The 20,077-nt window shown below is 36.2% G+C and overlaps 1 protein-coding gene across 1 annotated transcript in view; it reads right to left on the reverse strand.

The window, feature by feature from the left end:
* Positions 1–7,131: 7,131 nt before the first annotated feature.
* Positions 7,132–20,077, reverse strand: part of LOC124153188 (atrial natriuretic peptide-converting enzyme-like) — a 61,174-nt gene continuing 48,228 nt past the window's right edge. Inside the window, exons 14-16 of the mRNA XM_046526289.1 lie at positions 12,011–12,134; positions 10,956–11,104; positions 7,132–8,928 (exon numbers count right to left, since the gene is read on the reverse strand). Coding sequence (XP_046382245.1) covers positions 8,719–8,928; positions 10,956–11,104; positions 12,011–12,134 — 483 coding nt within the window. The 3' untranslated portion in view covers positions 7,132–8,718. The remainder of the gene's footprint in view (positions 8,929–10,955; positions 11,105–12,010; positions 12,135–20,077) is intronic.

The following is a 20,077-nucleotide window of genomic DNA, read 5'->3' on the forward strand; positions in this document are numbered from 1 at the left end:
CATTCCAAACACGGAGATACGACGACTACACTGGCAATGGTTGGTATGCGGTAAAATGTTAATTTTTTCTTTGCTTATAATGATCAAATTCTACATTAAAAATGAAAACCACTCTTGGGAGAGCACAGAGCACCGGCGTATAAAATACGTCAATCTTCGAAAACCAAGGATTTCAACATTGTACGAACATTCTGGACTAGAATGGTCTCGTATATTCCTACAATGTACTTCGACTGCCTAAATTGCTAGTTTTCAAAGTTCGAAATATTGTAGCTAATTCTTTTAGATCAGCAAGAGGAACCCGTCACCCATGGCGTATAAATTACGCTGTGCGACCGGCCGTGTACCTTTATATCTGTATCACTTATAAATGTACAAGATTGAACTTATTTGTACAAATAAAGATTAATTTAAACAAAAATCGAATGTTATCATATATGCGCATATCATGGGCAAAGTACGCCATTCGCCCGGTCGTGTAAAAATAACAGTCACGCCCGTTAGAGGTTAAAAGCAACAGTTACACCAAATATGTCTTGTGCTTGCCTCTTCCCAAAATCTTCCGTAGCCCTTCCAATATAATAACAAGAGGTCCACCAAAAAATGTCATTTCTTCGAAAAAAAAAAAAGCCACTGTTATAGCCCCCCGTTAATCTTTCGGTATGTTTTTGAGGAGAGTAGCAAGTATAGCCTTCATTTCTCCGTGTTTGAAATGACACTGCTTAAATACCTAAACGCCATTATGATGATAAAAAAATTGTCTCATGTCTATGCTTGCTGCAATTAAAATTGATGAAAAACTTTACGCCGTGTGATCACAATGAAGACAACAAAATATACTGCCAACACTGAGCCCTAAACCCTGGCCCCCAGGGTGGTAGTCATGTCCATTACCACTACCCCACCTGACCTGTCTGCTGAGCCAGGTGATATTTTGGAATTATATATGACTTGTGAAAAGTGCAGCATGAAAATTCATTAATTACAGCCAAACTAAGGCCCATTCAACGGAACCACTACCAGTTCAGAGATGTGTTCACCATTCTGAAGGCCATAAAAAATACGGTGCTGAAAAAGGCGGAGGAAGGTACGTGGTCTCCCCTTATGAGACAGAGAAGAATTTGTACTAAACCAAAGATATGTAATGCAATATAGGATAGTGAAAAAATGAGGATTTTAACCCTTTAAGTAGCAAGATTGCAAGTCTTCTACTCAGAGTGAGAAAATTTGTTGACGATTTTTCCTAATTTTAAAAGCATTAGGGTAAGTAAACAAAGACTAGTACATAATTAATGTGGATGACAAATTACTATGGAAAATTCACATCAAATAAATAAACATTACATGAAAACATTTAGGAAATTCTTGAAAAAACTCTAAATGTTTAAATCCTGAGACATTGATATCTATGCATGTTAAGAGACATAAAAAATGCCAAATTTTTCCAAAAATGAGGAGGAAGTACCAAGTGTCTTCTCCACTTATGCATGCACAATGCTTTCATTTTCTATACCAAGAATATATTTTAGACCCTGTTAGCATATAAACATATGATGTATGCTATATAAAAAATAATACCATACACGGTGATGCCAGCATTTGAGCATAGTAGAAACAATGAAATGTGTGCCATAGTAAAATATAAGTGGCAAAAGGATTTTTTGACTAGAACACTAAGATTTTAGAGATCTCCTTTTGAATGATGATGCATTCTCATAATTTGATGATTCTAATAATCTCATTTGTGAAATTATCGTCAGTGAAAATTATTTCCCCCGATAATCTCCTTGCATATTGCATTGCATTAAAACTGTTCTGTGAGGCTTGTACTGCGATCCTTAAGCTTTATAAATTATTCACTGGTATAAAAATGATTCATGCAGAAGGAAAATGTGGAGTAGATGAGATTATGATCCTGGATCCCAGATCCTAAAGCTTATTCTGAGAATTTAGTCCCTAAAAATAGTTGAGGATTCAATTTTGGAAAAATAAGCCACTTTTGCTCAATATATGCTACCCCATCACCTTTGTCTCATGGATTTTGGGAAAATGGGTGGTAATTATGAAAAACTGTGATTAGATGTGAGAAAAATAACAGATAACTATTGCACAGACTCTTTCACAGTGACCCCCAAGCTACATCAATTGGATACAACTAATGATGCAATTTGGTCAGCCATGAATGGAAGTTTCCGATAGAAATAATAGGGAAATAAGGCCAATCAGTTGGGCTTTGGTGGACTTTGTGGTTTTTATACATAATTATATTTGTTGGGAATAAAAGCTTAAGAGATTTCAATTGATGCAATACATTGTAGTATTATTTTATTCTCATGACAGATGGGAAAGGGCTCAGTTTCTAAGAAAATGATTCAGGGTAATCTTAAAAAAAAGTTTGGTAATTTTCCACTAATTATTGGAAAAACTGGGAATCAAATATAATAAATATAAAATAAAATAATACCATGTGGTAATCAAAGATAATTTTTCTAACATACATAAGTAGTGGCCATTTTTACCTCAGTGAATTTCTTTTTTCTTGTCATATCTCTTTTTTAGACAGTTGTAAATTTTCTCATGTTTCATCCTTCTGTTTTATGCTTTCATATTGAATTTAATGGAGAAAAATACAAACATTGGAATGATTATTTCACTCCTTGAAAAACCACTACAGTAAATGAAGCTGCATATGTAAATCATTAAAAATATCTTTTGGCAATCCATGCAGTAGATCCTATACGCTTGACAAAAAGTGCATAACAATGTGAAAAATTGTATGAGAACACTTGCTTGCTTATCAACTTCAATGTTAACATAAAATTTCATGATTCATCACATCAAAAACTATATGGAGCCCTAACAAAAGTGATAACACAAACTCACCATTACTCACACACACTTTTGAGCTCCTACAATTATTGTCGCACAGATATGAAATGATTTGCACCAAAAAGTTAACTTAGCTTTGCTCATTTAAATTTTGCATTTTTAAATCATATACATAATGGATTTATAATAACATTTTTTTTCCTACAACACCTTTTTCATAGAAATAAAGCTTTGATTATTGTCAGTGATAACACGTTTCTTTGAGGTATTCAATATGGCCAGCTAATTCTGATGACTACAGAGGCCTCTGATGTACTACACTCACTTACAAAATTACATTTATTCTTATCAACAACTTACAGCTCTAAATTTCTAGTTCATTATTGTCACAGTTTAGATCATCCATTACACTATAATACAATAATTTACCCAAATAAAATCCAAGAAGGCTGTAAAAATATGGCGTCAATTAAAAATATGTTTAGAACTCTCATAATTCATTTGAGAAATGAATTCCAAGTGTTCCATCTGATGTGTATTCTAGCTACATTCATTTTCTATTTACCCTCCAGTAAATGGAAGTTTATGAAATCAGAATTATATTGTGTATAACTCTGAAAATTATGATTTCATGTAAAGTAACATATATAAAAAAGAATATAACATTTCTGCAGAGTCAAAGTAATCCAAAAGACAAGTTTATAGGTTTTCTTTTCAATATTTCTCTATGCACTAAAATTGAGTCAACACCATTAATTTCTGTGTAAGTTCTGAAGACTGAGGCTATGAATGATGAGGTAAATGACTTACTCTCTAATTTTTTAAAAAGGCAAAAGCTACATAAGCCACTTTTAATTGACTAAGTATTTACATTCTGGGGATTAGTTTCTCTGACACTTTTGAGCTTGAGACTGATATAAATAGCTATGTACACGACAGCAATTATAGGTATGCAAATTCTATCACATTTTTGAGCTCAGAATGGATAGGTACCATAAAAGATAATAGGTTTTCAAATAGATACCATATAATTTGAGTGCTAATGGAGTGGCAGGGTGTGGTGAACATCTAAAGACCATGAAATCAGATTGAGGTCAAATAATGGTGTGCTTGACATGAAATTCTGTTCATGTGAGTTGTTCAGAGAACTCCATATGACATTTAAGAACATACAAGTTGCATCATTGCACTTCTTCATTATCATTTTGGATCGTTGGTGTAGTTGCTAAGATTTCTGAAACTATACAAAAATTACAAACTCATCTTCAACCAAATTTCATAATGATATTCATCATGCTGTTTCAGAGGATTATTGGATGACACCAATAACATATATCCCTACAGATCAATTAATTCCAGATATACAGACTTTTAATTTAACCTAAATTCAGGTATTCAGCTGTCAGTGATCCAACTGCATTTATCGTTCTTAAGCACGATCCTATCATCAGTACCTAAATAATTGAGACAATAAAGGATATCACTAGCCTCCGTATTCATACCAGCAGATAGCACCATCACGAAAAGTCAAAATTGATCTACATCTGTGAGTAATTTGATTTGTTGGAGGCTATTAAGATACCAATCTAAGCTACATTTTCAAGCTAGATAGAAAGCTTCACTAGTGACCGCTTTATCCATGATATATCTGCAGCAGAATGCCTCAGATTTTAGCTACCCTACTACACAACAACATGGTGTGATATGCATAAATTGGGCTCCTGCAGTAACCCAAACACCAACACTAGAGTTCTATGTTATACACCCTTCAATATGATATGGATATCTAAGTTGTGATATTCCTCTGTAGGAGTCCTAGAAAAATTAACTCCAACAGTCTGATATGTTGATGAATTAGAGAAAACTTATGAACATACATAAAGGCAAAGAAAAGGGGAGGCGTTTAAATGATGGCGATTACAGTTTTTGGAGACAATAGAACAGTGGAAAGCAATGATTTTAATGATTTATGAGATAGGGTACACAACTTTTCATATTCCCAATATTAGATAAAGAATCCAATGGCAGATGAAATTTCTGGAAATTGAGAATAATGAAGACCAAAAGTCAATTTAAGTAGGCATATATAATGAGTGAAAACTAGAGTAAGAAAAAATAAAATAAAATAAAATAAAGTAAAGTAAAGTAAAATAAAATAAAATAAAATAAAATAAAATAATATAAAATAAAATAAAATAAAATAAAATAAAATATAATATAATATAAAATAATATAATATAATATAATATAATATAATATAATATAATATAATATAATATAATATAATATAATATAATATAATATAATATAATATAATATAATATAATATAATATAATATAATATAATATAATATAATATAATATAATATAATATAATATAATATAATATAATATAATATAATATAATATAATATAATATAATATAATATAATATAATATAATATAATACCTGTAAAAATTTGGAAAACTTTCTTTGTAATGACAAGTATGGCATATAGAAAGTAATTTAAAGAAATGTCTCAAATTTCTCTTGTTGAGTATGGTCAGGAAAAGAAAGCATCAATTCAAACTATGAATATCAGCGTAACTTAGAAAGGAAATTTATACAAAATTACAATTATTTAAAAAACATAGCAAAGCAAAATAAAGCACACATGTGTAGTCTAGAAGAGAAAAGCCGCAGTAAATATATTTTTATAAAAAATAGTACAAGAGAAGTTGTCCTTATGTTAGTTAAAATCAATCAGCCCATAGATGAATTTATGATACGGAATTTTGTGGGAGTCAGGTTTATCAGAAGTAAATATGATCAGATACACTTTCATCCATAAAATTTCCACTGTAGCAATCCAATTCCCCAGTATACTACACTATAAATGACAAACCCAATTATCTCAGGCTCATTTAAAGCCATAAAAATAACTAACTCTACAAGAATACATAAAAAATAACTAATTAATCAGCAAAACCTTCATTAAATGATTGGAAAAACTATTAACTCAAAGCCATAAAAAAATCAATGTCTGAATTTTTTGAGGAATGTTATTCACTGGAAAAGTTTTCAATAAAATATTATCTTAATTTCTAGAATTAAATAAAACACAGAAGATGTAATGAACGTATACACTGCTGATGATATGAACAGTATACATAATGATCGAAATGCATTATTTTGATGTCTTATTGTAAAGTGAGGTGTCTGTGCATAGAGAAATAGAGTAGAAATATCCATAAACTTGGGCAATAAGGGTAATGTTTTCAGTAAACACATATATTACAGATGCCTAAGCTCTGGACTGGTCTAATTTTTATTCAAGTGCAGGCAAGAATAAATGCAACCGCTTAAATTACTAACAATTTCCTATCCAACTTGGGCATCTGAGGGAAAGTGCTCAAAACTGCCTATCCTCAAGAGATCCCTTGTTTAAGGAATTCTACCTCTCAACATGTAATTAATATATGCTTTAAAATTGTCAATTTGTGCGTTTTATTTTGATGATTTCTCAAATGAATGTCACATTGAATAAAAGTGTTCAAGTTCAAGTAACTACATATACTTTATGTTCCATTTAAGGAGCATCCTCTTTTGGCACAAAGCTTACTTTGCCCATCCCTAGCCCATGGCTGTGCCATCAGCCCTGCTTAGTCCTCTAATAGCTTGCTATGCAACATCTAAGAATAAACACATTGAGGGTTTTCAAGAGGGGTCACTATCCACTCTGCAAAAACCTCTATAGTTCTCCTACATTCTATCACTTAGAAAAAAATAAATTCACCTGAAAAACACATTCATTTGACAGTAACAGCATATTTAACTCAAAAGGGAGTCTTGAAACATCTCCTCCTGGTACTGAATGCCATTAGGTATGCATAAAAATACTTATCATGGAAATTTTTTGCTGGGGCATGGCTAATACAAACAGTAGAGCTCCAAACTAACATTACCCATAAAAGATGGCGAATGAGAAAATATGAAATAGCAAATTGGTTAGTTTTCTTGACTTATTAGAAGGTAAAGAACTGTAATATTCTTATAATAAGGAAGTTCTTATCATCAATGTTTTTGGAGAACTTGCATGAAATTTTCAACTTCATCAAGTAATAATATATCGATTAAAACATCAGACCTGACCAGTTTAATTTCATTGGGTATAATAGAGCAATCAATATACACTTAAAATGGGTTGGTGCACACTCATGCTTAATGAATTATAAAATAGCCTACTGCCTACCACAAATTATTGGTAAACCAGATGAAGAACATTAAAAATACCTAAAATCCCCAGCCCTTAGCATATAATATTTTTGTAATAATTTTACCCACTGTGAGATTACAGGTTTTTAAATAAAACAGGTTGTTAAATAAAATACATATACCACTTGATTTCAATCCAACCATGTAATATAGTTAAATTCACTACGCAATTCATAATCTTAAAGGCTTAAGGAAATTAATTAAATAATTTGATCAATGAAATCTGAATGAAACTCTCAGTGGAAAGAGCCACAATAAGAAATGCCACTTTTTCAAAACTTTACCCTAATCTCCAATCCAGAATTCTCAAGGCAAGTAAAAGCCACCGAAAATGGAATAGGAGGAGCCCAAGAAGGCAGATTTAGAATTTTATGAGACACTTGGGAACACTTCTTTCCAGTGTCAGGATAAAAATGTTGACTAATATAGGCTGATATTTATATTTGGTTAAAAAAATATATGTACATAGTAAGATCTTCCATGGGATGAAAGCCATTTCCGTTCAAATTACCAACTCGAGAAGTGGATTATTGAAAAGTAGTAATGCAGAATCATTTGCCTAATCCTGGACTCAATATCATGGACTCAAAAATTAAATTAAATTAGCAGATTTATGTTAAATGTTCCTTATTTCTGCAAACTAATTGACATGGCTGATTACTGACAACATCTAGAGCAAAAGAACCATTTTTATGCGAATGAAGCAGCAAAATTGTCAAGTCCTATTCCTATTCCACATGTTGAAAACACATTTCATTGACATTCCATCATTTGGGAGTTATCAAGTTCGGAATTCAAGATTGGGAAATATTTAAAATGAAATTGTTGCACTTACATCAAGCTCTAAAATAGAATGCTCCCAAATATTCTGTAAACTACTATATCATATAATATTCGCTTTTCATCACAGTGCATTTTCTTCTAACTCATTGACACTTATTGATTTAAACATTAACTATTAAAGCGACAATGGTTATCAGTAATTAACACTTAAATGACATCATGTAAAACAGATGCACCATCTGTTTAATCTATAAACTTACTTCTTCTAAGCCTGAGTGAAGTGTCTCGAACTTGCACTGTGGGAAGCCTCAAAAGGTGCTTCAAATACATTCCCGGGGTCCAAAGTTACAATATAAATTTAAAGCAGACACTTAACTCCTACCTACATTTATTTATTCAAGCACTGTCCATTTTTTATATTTGATAGCAAAAAATAAACTATAGCACATCTCATAATAATAAGGTAATGCGAGCATAAAGTGTAGGCAGCTATATCTCACTCATAGAAAATGAGACACTTTTTTATCGAATTGTGATTAGTTTCAAACTCATCTGAAACCAACAGTATTTTTGTTACGAATAGTGGACGTAGTGATGACTGTTTTTATGTGATTTGGAACAGAAAACTTTCACACTTATGAAACACTGTGCTGGACCATTTACATGAGGTCAATAACCAGTGAAAAAAACTAGTTAATGCTAATTTTTCCCCAAAGACTAGAAGAGGGATCCATTTTTGACCCTCATACGACTATGGAATACTTTTTTTCTTATGGACTGATGCTTGGGTCTGTGCGTTTTCCTCTTGCTCACTGACTCAAAGCTCATCATCAAAGAACCAATGACTTATATTAATCACTGTAAAGTGACATCTGTTCGTGTATCCAGGGAACAAATTTGGGGACGTAGGCATACACCCCTGGGAGCCTAGGGTGGGCACATTTGATGCCCCAGCTCACAATTCCTGCAACATACCATATTGTCTCCTCTTTGTCCTTTGATGATCCCTTATCTTCTTTCTTCACCTCCCTTCGACACAATAGAGGGCCTCCAGAGTCTCCCTGGCAATTCAAATGAAAATATTGGTTAGACAATAGCTGCAGAAACGGTAATGTTTTGATAAATAAGCACAAAGTACATGCTATTGAAATGAAATGCATAAGTAGTAAAAAAAATACATAAGAATGATTTTTCACATGCAAAAACTGTAAATTTGAGGAAATCTTGTAATATAGTTGAGTTGATAACCTTCTAAGCATGAGAAGTAGTGAATGCATGTGAAATTACTGATGTGGACATCAGATGGTAGCATGAAAAGGACTCATGGTAACAATTTAACTGATCACATATATTTTTTCTTGGCTAACCAGGGCCATTCAGATTGCAACTAGTTATCCTCCACAACCAGGTGGAGATTTTGTCCAACTGAATGTGTTGCCCGAGCCCATGAGAAAGGAATTTTGGCATGATGAACACGCCTTAGTAATTATGCAATCCGCAAAACACGCAAGTATCGAGTTTTGCCTACACTTAAAACACAGAAGGTAAAAGATGGTAACGAAGATTTTAACGATTTTAACATTCTCCCTCTGACAATACCTATCTTTCCATAGAATCTTGAAAAAATCTTCATGATCTAAGATAACAGTAAATTAAATAATTTAAAAATATAGATCGTTAAAATTTCTGTTACGACCGATAATTTTACCGATCTGTAAATTTTCTATTAGAAATAAAAGCTACGAAGTTATATGTTTTATTGATTAAAAATGTTTAGATATCAGTTAAAAATTTTATACCGGTTGTTAATGTAGTTACGACAAAAATAGAGTGAATAAATAAGAAGAATCGGTTAATGGCTTGATAAAAATAGTCCTGTGCGTATTGACTAGCCATATATTCTCGCTAATAAACTAAAAAAGAGTGTGGTAAATTAAAAAATTTCCTAGACATGGGCTATCGGGAGCACTCAAAGTAAGAACAAGAGGTACCAGGCTAGGCGTTTCTAATGACGACCATGTGGTCTTTTTTTGTCACCCCCAAATTTCTTGGCCACAATGCACTACTCTTTTCATAGCGCCGAATTACTTAACAATCAAAAGATCTCAAAGACGTTTTTAACGTCAAACAGCGAAAATCGTCAATAACTAAAACTAGTCCAAGCCGCGGCGCCAGGTCTGACAATAAGATCGTGAAACCCCAGGAACTTTTGAGGGCTGTTTTTTTTTTCAACATCCGATCGCTGAGAAAAATCGCGATTCAATGAAAGGCTACTGAGAGCAGAGGGCAACTGCACGTTCTCCATATCACTCGCTAAAATGTCAGTTTTAGGTGAGTAGCAGTCTTATTAACAAGGTCTCCTTAATTGATTCTCCCACCACGAGTGAACAGCGACAACCACAAAATTCGCCGAATGGCTTCAGCATTGACATGCCCTGACCTTTGCGGTCATAAAAGAGAAAATATTTTAAATCAACAGTGGTTAGAGATGAGACAGATTCAATATGACTGATATGAAACAAAGAAACAATCAAAACAATGGATGCACAACAAATCACAATCAAACCAAAAATATTCAGGTGATATTTCAATAATCTAAAGGTTAAGCTACCGTGTTTTGGGGCCAAAATGTGTGTTTCTGGTGGATTTCATGAAGACGAGGACAAGGATGAATGTAGATGCTCATGATCAGTCTGGAACATTATCCCGATAGGAAATAGCCATTAAAAACGAAAGAAGAGATATGCTGACTTCTGGAAGTGTTCTGATCCATGACAAAACCCGCTCTCTCAACTCTGGTGCAACTACTCCTTGAGAAATTTCAATGGGATATTTTAGATCACCCGCTATGCAATACCGGCCTAGCGCAGAGTAATTCAGCCTCCTCCACACTACGCACCATTACATTTCCCGTTTTCAGCATTATGGGCCACTATGCGGCGTGAATGCCGGCGCACGTGGCACGAGCGAAAAATACGCCCGGGCATCGCCGCCATCGAATTTGTACTGTCAGCGCACGCTTCTCATTGGGACACAATATTGACTGGTCAAATAAACTCAATGTCTTGGATTGATTCGATGCGATTACCTGACATGCGTCCTTGCCGCCTTCTTCGTATCCCGCGCACAGCATTCCATCCGTCACGTTCAGCTCACGCGGCTCCAACCATGAATTACAGATAGAACGGTTGAGAACGGAAACCTCGACTTCGTTCACGGCCGGCTCGTACTCCACCACTTTGCATGGAAATAAAGCGCAATTTAGGAGCATATTTATTTATAGAGATTGTTACACCAATTATAATTAGTAACTGATCTTACACATAGCAGAAAAAGAGATCATTCTAAAACAGGTCGAATTGTTTGACTTAACATTTTCAATTTTAAGAGTCTTTCGGCCTACATAAATCAATTGTCTCGTGATCCGATTTAGTAAACTTCGATGTAATGAAACAGTCAAACATCAGCACTCGGTTAAATTCTTCCTTATTACAAATGGTATTGAATATAGCTGTTAGCATGATAGAAACACTTCATAAGAAGAACCTATGGAGTACAACGTAAGACCAAACAGTTGGGGTTACGCACATTTAGTTTCTCAACACGGCTGGAAAAAAGCGCTTCTGCGTTTTTACTTTGAAGAATGATATTTACTTTGAAAAATGAGAAAACATTTAAAATATTTTGAAGAGGAAGTAAAACCTTTCAGCAAATTCAGACAAATAGCTTAATTATGTCTTTAACTCCAATAATGACCGACAAGTAAGGGTTCTGAAAATAATAAAACAGCCCCTCTGGCATGCGAGCTTGTTTTATAAAATCCATTTATATACGAAAGGTGATGTTAAACCCACGATAAGAATTGAATATTTTACCGGAACAAATAAATCACAAAACTTCACATCCATTCCACAGCATGAACGTAGTCACAGTGCTGTAGTTGGGCCGGTACGGCGTACCCCCTAAAATCCAAACTCGTTATAAGCGTACCGGTTAAAATACCTTCGCGGCCGGATGTATAATACGTGTTAAGCTGTTGGAATTTTTGGTAGTACCGCCTAAATTTTTTTTTCAACCACAGCACTGCGTAGTCAACACCATGAACATATGTTAATTATGTATGTTCATGGTCAACTCACTCACCTTCTGCATCCTCTCGTTTACCCCAGCCAATCACAGTGCACATCGTCTCGGGAACCAGCTCATGATTGGACGGTGGAAGGCACACAGGAAGCAGATGCTCGTGGAATGTCACTCTTGATTTCAACTGGAGAATATAGCCAATGGAAAAAGAAATAGGATCTAATAAGCAGCAAAAAGTCATTAAAGCCTTACTGATATTGAAACGTTATTGTAAAGGTCTGTATATGTATTGCGTAAATTATGCTTAACTTCAAATGTGCTTTCTACATTGTAATTCATTTTATAGCTACTGCAGTTTTGAATTTATTTTTACGCACAAAATTCCTTTCGATGCTTTCCAATGTAATGAGTATTTTTAGTCCCAAGTTTTTTTTTTAATTTCCGCATTTAGAAACTCTGAAGTAGCCTAATTACCGGCATATTGTCTTACAGCCTACCTTTTTCCCTGAATGTAAATGATTACCTGTATATACACATTTTTGGAAGAAAATACATATTATTATTACTTAACATCGACGAGAGATGAATATGGAGTTCATTTCAGCGCTCAAGGAATTACATTGGAAATAGCATAGCCGATCTTTTCCAGGCTAAAAAAAACTGTCACCACAAATTTCCAGTGCTATTGAGGATACTTTTCATAATCGGATCATTATAACCAGCAGGATTTAAAGCCGATATAGATAGAGTGGCACCGGTTATGAAATTTACCCAATTAAATTCGGATTAGAGTAAGAAAACTATTCATGATGCAAAGAATTTTAATCATGCATGACATAACACTTTCCCGGCGAATAAAATAAGTAAACTTCTCCAGGGGTGCGCGCGCGGGTAAGGAAATCTAAGACTCTTGAGAATGGGTGACGAGACGGAACCCGAAACGTCGGCTGCCTTAGAATTTCTTACCCGCGCGCAAATCCGAGGGAAGTTTATTAATTTTAACCATGTCACTGAGGAAAAAAATGATACCATTAAGATCCAATTAAGATAAATTAGATATAGGATGGACGATCACTTCCATGGCCAAAATATTTCGTCACGCGACTGAATTGTAGTTAGTCGAAACTTAATGAAAAGGGAGTTTGTACCTACCTACTAGACTAATATATGCAGTTGTCATTTTCAACTCCGAAACACCTGTGCGACCCATAAAAGAACCAAAAATCAGCGTAAGGTTTCATTTTCACTTATTACGTACTGAGAAGATAAATATGCTAATAAGCATCGATTGTTCTCAAATTAAAGCCTATTTAATTTTCTTCGAATAATTTCGACACAAAGTTTGCGAAGGTACGAGTTCTTTTTCGAATGCCTATATCTAAACACGATCATGGCGAAAAATAGTTATTACTAGAATATAAAATTTAGTATTTTATTAATGTTACAGTCAAAATAGATTTTGTGAAGGAATTGGATGGGAAAAAGAGCCAAAATCCAAATTTTTAACGAAAATCTTGCGGTTTTCCGCAGGTATTTAAGGTTTGTGAAGCTGGATGTACATTAATTAATGATTAATTAATTAATTAATAAATAATTAATAATTAATGCAACTTCAAAAATTAGAACCACGGGAATAAATTATCTATGGTTTAGCCTGACGTAATTACATCAATTCTAAGTGTTTTTCAGCAAACAGTCAATGAGATTCAACGCGAAAGCGTAGAGGAAGAGAGATTACAGATTTCAAGCACCGAATACAGCCACCACAAATGTCCAGTGATAGTGAGGATAATTTTTATTCTCAGATTATTAAAACCAGCAAGATTTAAATGCTATCGATAGAGTGGCAATCACTGGCAATTTTTAAACAGAGCAAGACAATTTAAAAAAAAACCTTATTCATTCCTTCCACCATCACCTCAAGTTGACTAAGGTAAATAGATTGAGCCGTTCGATAAAAATTGAGTTCATAGCGATTGAGACGGCTCATCTTGGGAAGGGCGAAAAGTTTTAAACGCACCACATCTATTCTGGGGCACTTATCCGACGAGATTGAGCTGTCAATAGAGAGCAGAGGAACAACTCGACAGGTGTCTTTACCCAACTCTCACGGTTTTGATAACAAGTGTCTCAAAATTGATCGATATTGTGCGTTCCCCGAAAGATAATGCATACGTATGGCTTTGGTTTCCCATTAAACGGGAATGCAAAGTAGAATAAATTCATAGGGTTTAAGGTACAAATTCTATATTATAACTCATTGTCCGAGCGAATATTCTATGGAACACGTGCGAATTCGTTCAATTATAGCTACATCGTCAATAGGATAATTTATATGTCTAGATATCCTATTTAATATCAGCTGACCAATACCTTACACCGGGAACGTTAACTCTTTCTAAGGTTATACTGACTTAAGAGAATTCATCATGTACATTAAGCGACATTGAGTTCATTTTTTCATAGGAGGAAGTAATTAAGAGTGACGTAATCGATGGTACATAAAAAGAGGAAATGATTCACACGATATCATTGATTTCAATGACAATTTGAGCATAATAGCCTTGAGTCTCAACAACCCTAAGAATGACTTTCAGCGTTATCCCACAATTAAGAGAGAAAATAATATACTAAAAGTCTTCTCGGGTTGTCATCCAGGTGAATGGTTCCATATACAATGACTCATACGACCCCTTAAACAGTCATCGGAGTTAGCTGCCGAAACGTCGGAGATGGAATCATTCACCCGGTTGGCAACTCGGAAAATTTTTCAGCACATTGGGGAAATCTCAAATCTATCTTCAATCACATTACTGCTCGTTGGAAACACTTCGAAAAATTAAACAAACTAACGCTAGGATTTATTCATGATAATAGTGGAACGAGGGTTAATACTCGAGGAAATCGAACTATTTCACGGCTAAGTTATGTAGGGATTAAAGTTATTCTTCTCTATTCATTTCCGCCTGAAATAGTCGATGTGCGGTTGATGTTAGCAATTTTTAAACAACATTTAGAAAAATTACCTCCTTCTTGCGGAATTTTCATTTTTACTACGTCTTGCTTATATGGATTCCTGCGGGCACGTAAATTCGTTAAACCATGAAAAATATCGCTGGTTTAGGAAGGGCTTGGATCGTAAGAAGGGAAATAAATCATAAAAGGCGAAAAATAATTCATAAATGTTGATGATTTAAATATTGTGCACTAAAATCTCACAAAAAAAACAAATTAAACTTAAAGGTCAAAATGAAACCGACATGCTCACAAAGGAATCACAAAGGAAGATCGACAGATAGTCCTACCTCGCTAGTTTACCTTTGACTCATATCTAGAGTAGTTTTCCAGAAATTATCAGCAAAAAAAAAACGGAATTAATTTTCATGCGGATCTATTTCGGAGATTATAATCTTATGGAACATTTTCCGAAGTAATATAGATTTTCGCAGCCCTCAAGAAGTTTTCTTCGTTTCCCCAATCTCCAAAAAGGTTTACCAATGCCCTCCAATTTCCTCAAATTCCAATTTTATACAGAGTTATACTCATTTCACTCAATAAAACTACACCAGACGAGCGACTGTCAATGGAATTCCACGGAGTTGAGCAAGAATGCCTCAAATACCCTAGGAGCGTTGAGTTTCTTGGCGAATTCTTGCAGCACCATAGTGATGCCGTACGATCCCCGCAAAACTTTGATGGGTATGGATTTCCTTAATGGAAGTTACGGTGAGATTCGCTTCGCCATCAAGGTGAGATATCGGAAACAATTCTCTCTCTATTTCTGTGGGTACTTGTTGCTACCGCTCGACCGGTCTATTCTCTTGTCGCCACATAATACCTCCATTTTCACGCACCACTATCTTGACATTTTCAGAGCATATATATTATGATAGAGCATTTAGATCGTATTTAGTGCGAGGTACGAGAAAAGTCGTTACAACAGTCTAATCAGTGTAAATGACCTCTTGGAATAACTTTAGATAATAGAATAGAAGAGAATCTCTGTCACGCCGTAGACTGAAAACTAGACCAAACCTATTAAGTAAATTCAAGAGCAGTTAATTTAACAGCGAATTTAGCCATATCTTACGAACTCCAACTTACTTCGGTTGATCAGATCATAAAAATAAATTAAGAAAGATGGACTGTAGAACAGATCAATTCAGAATTACGTTTACTCCGCGATCGATAAGACAGTATTACGGCAGCGATAGGACTTAATAATTGGTTAGTTGACTTTTAGAGTATCCTACTAGCTTATGTATTTCTTTATGCATGCTTCTGAATTTTCTTAGTATTTCTAACAGTATTTTTTGTATGTTCCAGCTTAGTAGGCAGATTGCCTTCATAAGTAATTGGAAAGTTTTAACTGCGCATGAATCTGGAAGAATAATTCGTTAGTAGGCGTAACACTTTTATGATCGTGTGGTGTGCAAGAGGGAATCCTCTTGTATACTGCATGCTGGTAATTGATCACTCCCTGCCAATCACCCTATAGGTGGCTCGTAGGGTATTATTTAGATGTAAAAATTTCCAAACATTTAAGTTTGCTCCATTATTTTCTGACATTTATTTGAGGCAAGAAAATATCGACAGATGATGTCTCCATGTTTCTGGGTTTCACCGCGTGGATTTTTTTTGTCACAAAGAAAATCCATGCGGTCAAACCCAGAAACATGGAGACATCATCTAGACAACGCCGCGGAAAAACTACGCATCAAATATCGACAGAAGTCATCTCTTTAATCCCCGAGCATTTCCATCTGAGGGCATAAGTTATAAACAAGTAATGCGTCGCGAAAAAACAAAAGGAGATTGCTCGAGCCGAAGTAATGTGTCCTTGTAATGGAAAATTACGCCGTCAGCTGAGGTCATTCACGCCATAAGGGAAGGGCATGGAAGAAAGAGTGGAGAGAAAGTCCGCGTCGGCATTAGCTTGCTCTTGACGAAAGGCGCCAAGGGGACCACGGCTTAACGTACCATCCGACGGACGGATAGTTGCGGTTGATATGTCCTCCACACAACATTCAAGCAGGGATAGGGTAGTCTATGAAAATTCTCTGTCACCGCCGGAATTTGTACCCGAGCCCACGGGGTGGGAAACCAACACTCTAGCCACACCAACCTGATCCCCTTTCTTAGATGACATGCATAAATTATGGGCATAGCGCAAGTTTAACCATCAATTCCTTCCGGAAACCCAGGCAAGAAAAAAAGTAGACGGCTACCAGTTAAGTGAAAAAGTTCTGAATTGCGGTGGTAATAAAAACGATAATAATGTATTCAATAATCAAAATATGTGGCTGAACTGTGGCACATCGAAAGAAAAAACGGCAAATGCCATGTATCCTACTAAATCCTACTAAATGTTTTGATATTCTCAGAAGTTTTCTAGTAATATTCAACAGGTAAATTGGCTCCATAAACGGTCTTATGATTCATTGGCCATCACATAAAATTCGCGTGTAAACCTCATCCATGTGGAAGAGAATGAAAAGATATCGAAAAGAAATTCACTGGAAGTTTATCCGATACCTTCTGCATCGATAAAATGAGACTGAGCTCAATTATTTCACAGACTTCATAACTGTCGACTCCACCGAAAATAAATTCGAGCCAACGGCCCAAAAAATATATTATTGCGCGTTAGTGGGTATATATAATAAGGTTTCTCAGATATGACGTCATTAGCCGCCGAGTATCTACAAAGAAATATTTCAGGCGGCGATGGATTCAGCCGGCTTAAGCTCGAAAGTGTCATTTGTGTCACAGTTCCTCGCCGAGGGGAAATAGCTTGTTGTAAGAGATTAAACGAGGAGGCAATACATTCTGTATCGATAAAATGAGAATTTAGCTCGAGTTCATGTCCTGAAAATTTATCCTGGTCTCCGACTCATTGAGTCTGAAAAACTTCTCTCACCTTAACAGGAAAACTACTTAGGTAGGTCTTCTGATCGATCGTCCTTTGTGAGCAAGTCGTTTTGTGCCAGTATTTTGCCTTATTATTATTATAGTATTCTACCGATTCAGGTAGGTTTCAATGCAGTTTTAAACAAGTAATCTGGGAGCCTCCCTTTCCTTCCAGCACTGCCTTCTTCAATTCACGCCTACTCCCTTTCAATCTATCTAAAAATCCTATTCTTTTCCTTCCCCTCCCTCGTTTACCTAACATTCTACCCTCTAACACTTTTTTCAACATCCCCTCCCCGCTAAGTACTCGCTCCATCCAAACCTCCTGTCTCCTCCGTATCTCATCTAAAAGTTGCCTCTCCTCACCCACCATGCCCAGCAGTTCGTCGTTTCTCCTCATCTCAGCAGTCCACAGATTTCTTCTTTTTCGGTAGCAGAATTAAAACCGTCTTCACGAAATCCTCCGGTCATCCCGCCTCATTGATCCTGCGAACTAGATCGAAAAACCTTTTATTAGTATCCTTTCCTAGATTCTTCAGGAGCTCGCACGGGATATTGTCCACACCCACTGCTTTCCTAGCCTTCATATCACTAAGTGCGCTCTCGAATTCCGAATCTAAGATCCCCAGCCCAAGATCGTCCTCCTCCAAAGCGCTTTCCTCCGCTAAACTCAATCCCTCCGGCCTGTTTCTTCCGTCATACAGATCTTCCACGTATTTCTTCCATCTACTCTACCTCTTCTCGCTCGGTTAGCATCCTCCCACCTTTAGCCCTGATTTTAGGCATGGATGGTCCTCTTTTGTCGCCCGATAGCGACTTAACTTTGGCGTAAATCGCGCCTACCTCTCCTTCCTTCTGGTACTTTTCCATTTCCTCCCACTGCCTTTGGCACCAAGCCTCCCTTGCCCTCTTAGTTTCACGTCGTAATCGATTATTTAGTTCCCTATACTTTCTTTTGCCCTGCTCTGTGTCAAAGTTCTTCCAGTTCCTTCTCTCATCCATTTCTTTTACCATTGTTTCCGTAACCTAATGCTTCTTTATCCTTCTGCTGTCAACGTAGCCAATTGACTTCTCCGCCGCTTTGATCATTCCCGTTTTGATACTATCCCACCCTTCCGCTACAGTCTGTGTACTTCCGATCTCCCGCATACTAATGTCCACTAATTCCTGATATCCTCTCTTCATAGTCCCCTTCAACGCTTCCACATTATATTTCCTCGCCTTCCTTACTTCCATACGTTTTCGAATCTTATGTTGCATTTCGTGAGGACTAGGCTGTGGTCTGAATCCGCATCCGCTGCAGGAAGCTGCGCGAGTTTTTCACACTATTCCTAAACCTCTGCCTTACCATAATGTAGTCTATTTGATATCTCCCCACATCCCCTGGACTTTTCCATGTGTACCTTCGCCCTTTATGATGATTGAACCACGTGTTTGTGATGAATAATTTGTTTATCCAGCAAAATTCTGCTGCTTTCTCTCTCCTGTCGTTCCGTATTCCTGGTCCAAAATCTCCTATTTCGTGTCCATCCCTCCCTTCCCCGACTGATGCGTTCCAGTCCCCCATCACTACCAGATTTTTCTTACCCGGTGTGTCTCTAATTATTTCTTCGAGCTGTTCATACACCTCATCACCTTCTTCCTCCCTATGATTGCTGGTGGGCATGTAAACTTGGACCACCACAAGGTTGGTGGGCCGCGCCTCAATTTCTACCACCAGAATCCTATCGCTTACCTGGTTTATACCTACCACACGCTTACCCATCTTCCCGTTTAATACTAAAGCTACCCCTCGCTGGCTCTCTTCCCCTCCACTATATATAACCCTATAACCATCACTCCAATAGTCCCCCCATCCCTCCACCTCACTTCGCATAATCCTAAGATACATATCCTCCCTTTATCCATTTCTCTTTTGATATTTTCTAACTTCCCCGCCCTCTTCATTGTCCTCACATTCCACGTCCCTAAATTTATAGCCGACTTCTTCTTCTCCTTCTTCTTGGTCCTCTTTTCTTCTTTCTTCGTTGCTGCTGCTGCTGGTGATGATGATAAGTCTCTGCAAGGATTTCGCATGTTGACGACCCCGAGGACCTTGCCGACCTCGCCGCCGTGACCGACACCCGCCCTTTGCGGACGGGTCCCGGTCGATGAGATTCTGAGGCTCATTTGGTTGTACTCCATTTTTTCAGGGAAGAGATAGTTGGTAGGGTTTCC

Source organism: Ischnura elegans, chromosome 2 (assembly GCF_921293095.1).
Source record: "Ischnura elegans chromosome 2, ioIscEleg1.1, whole genome shotgun sequence".
Lineage (NCBI taxonomy): Eukaryota > Metazoa > Arthropoda > Insecta > Odonata > Coenagrionidae > Ischnura > Ischnura elegans.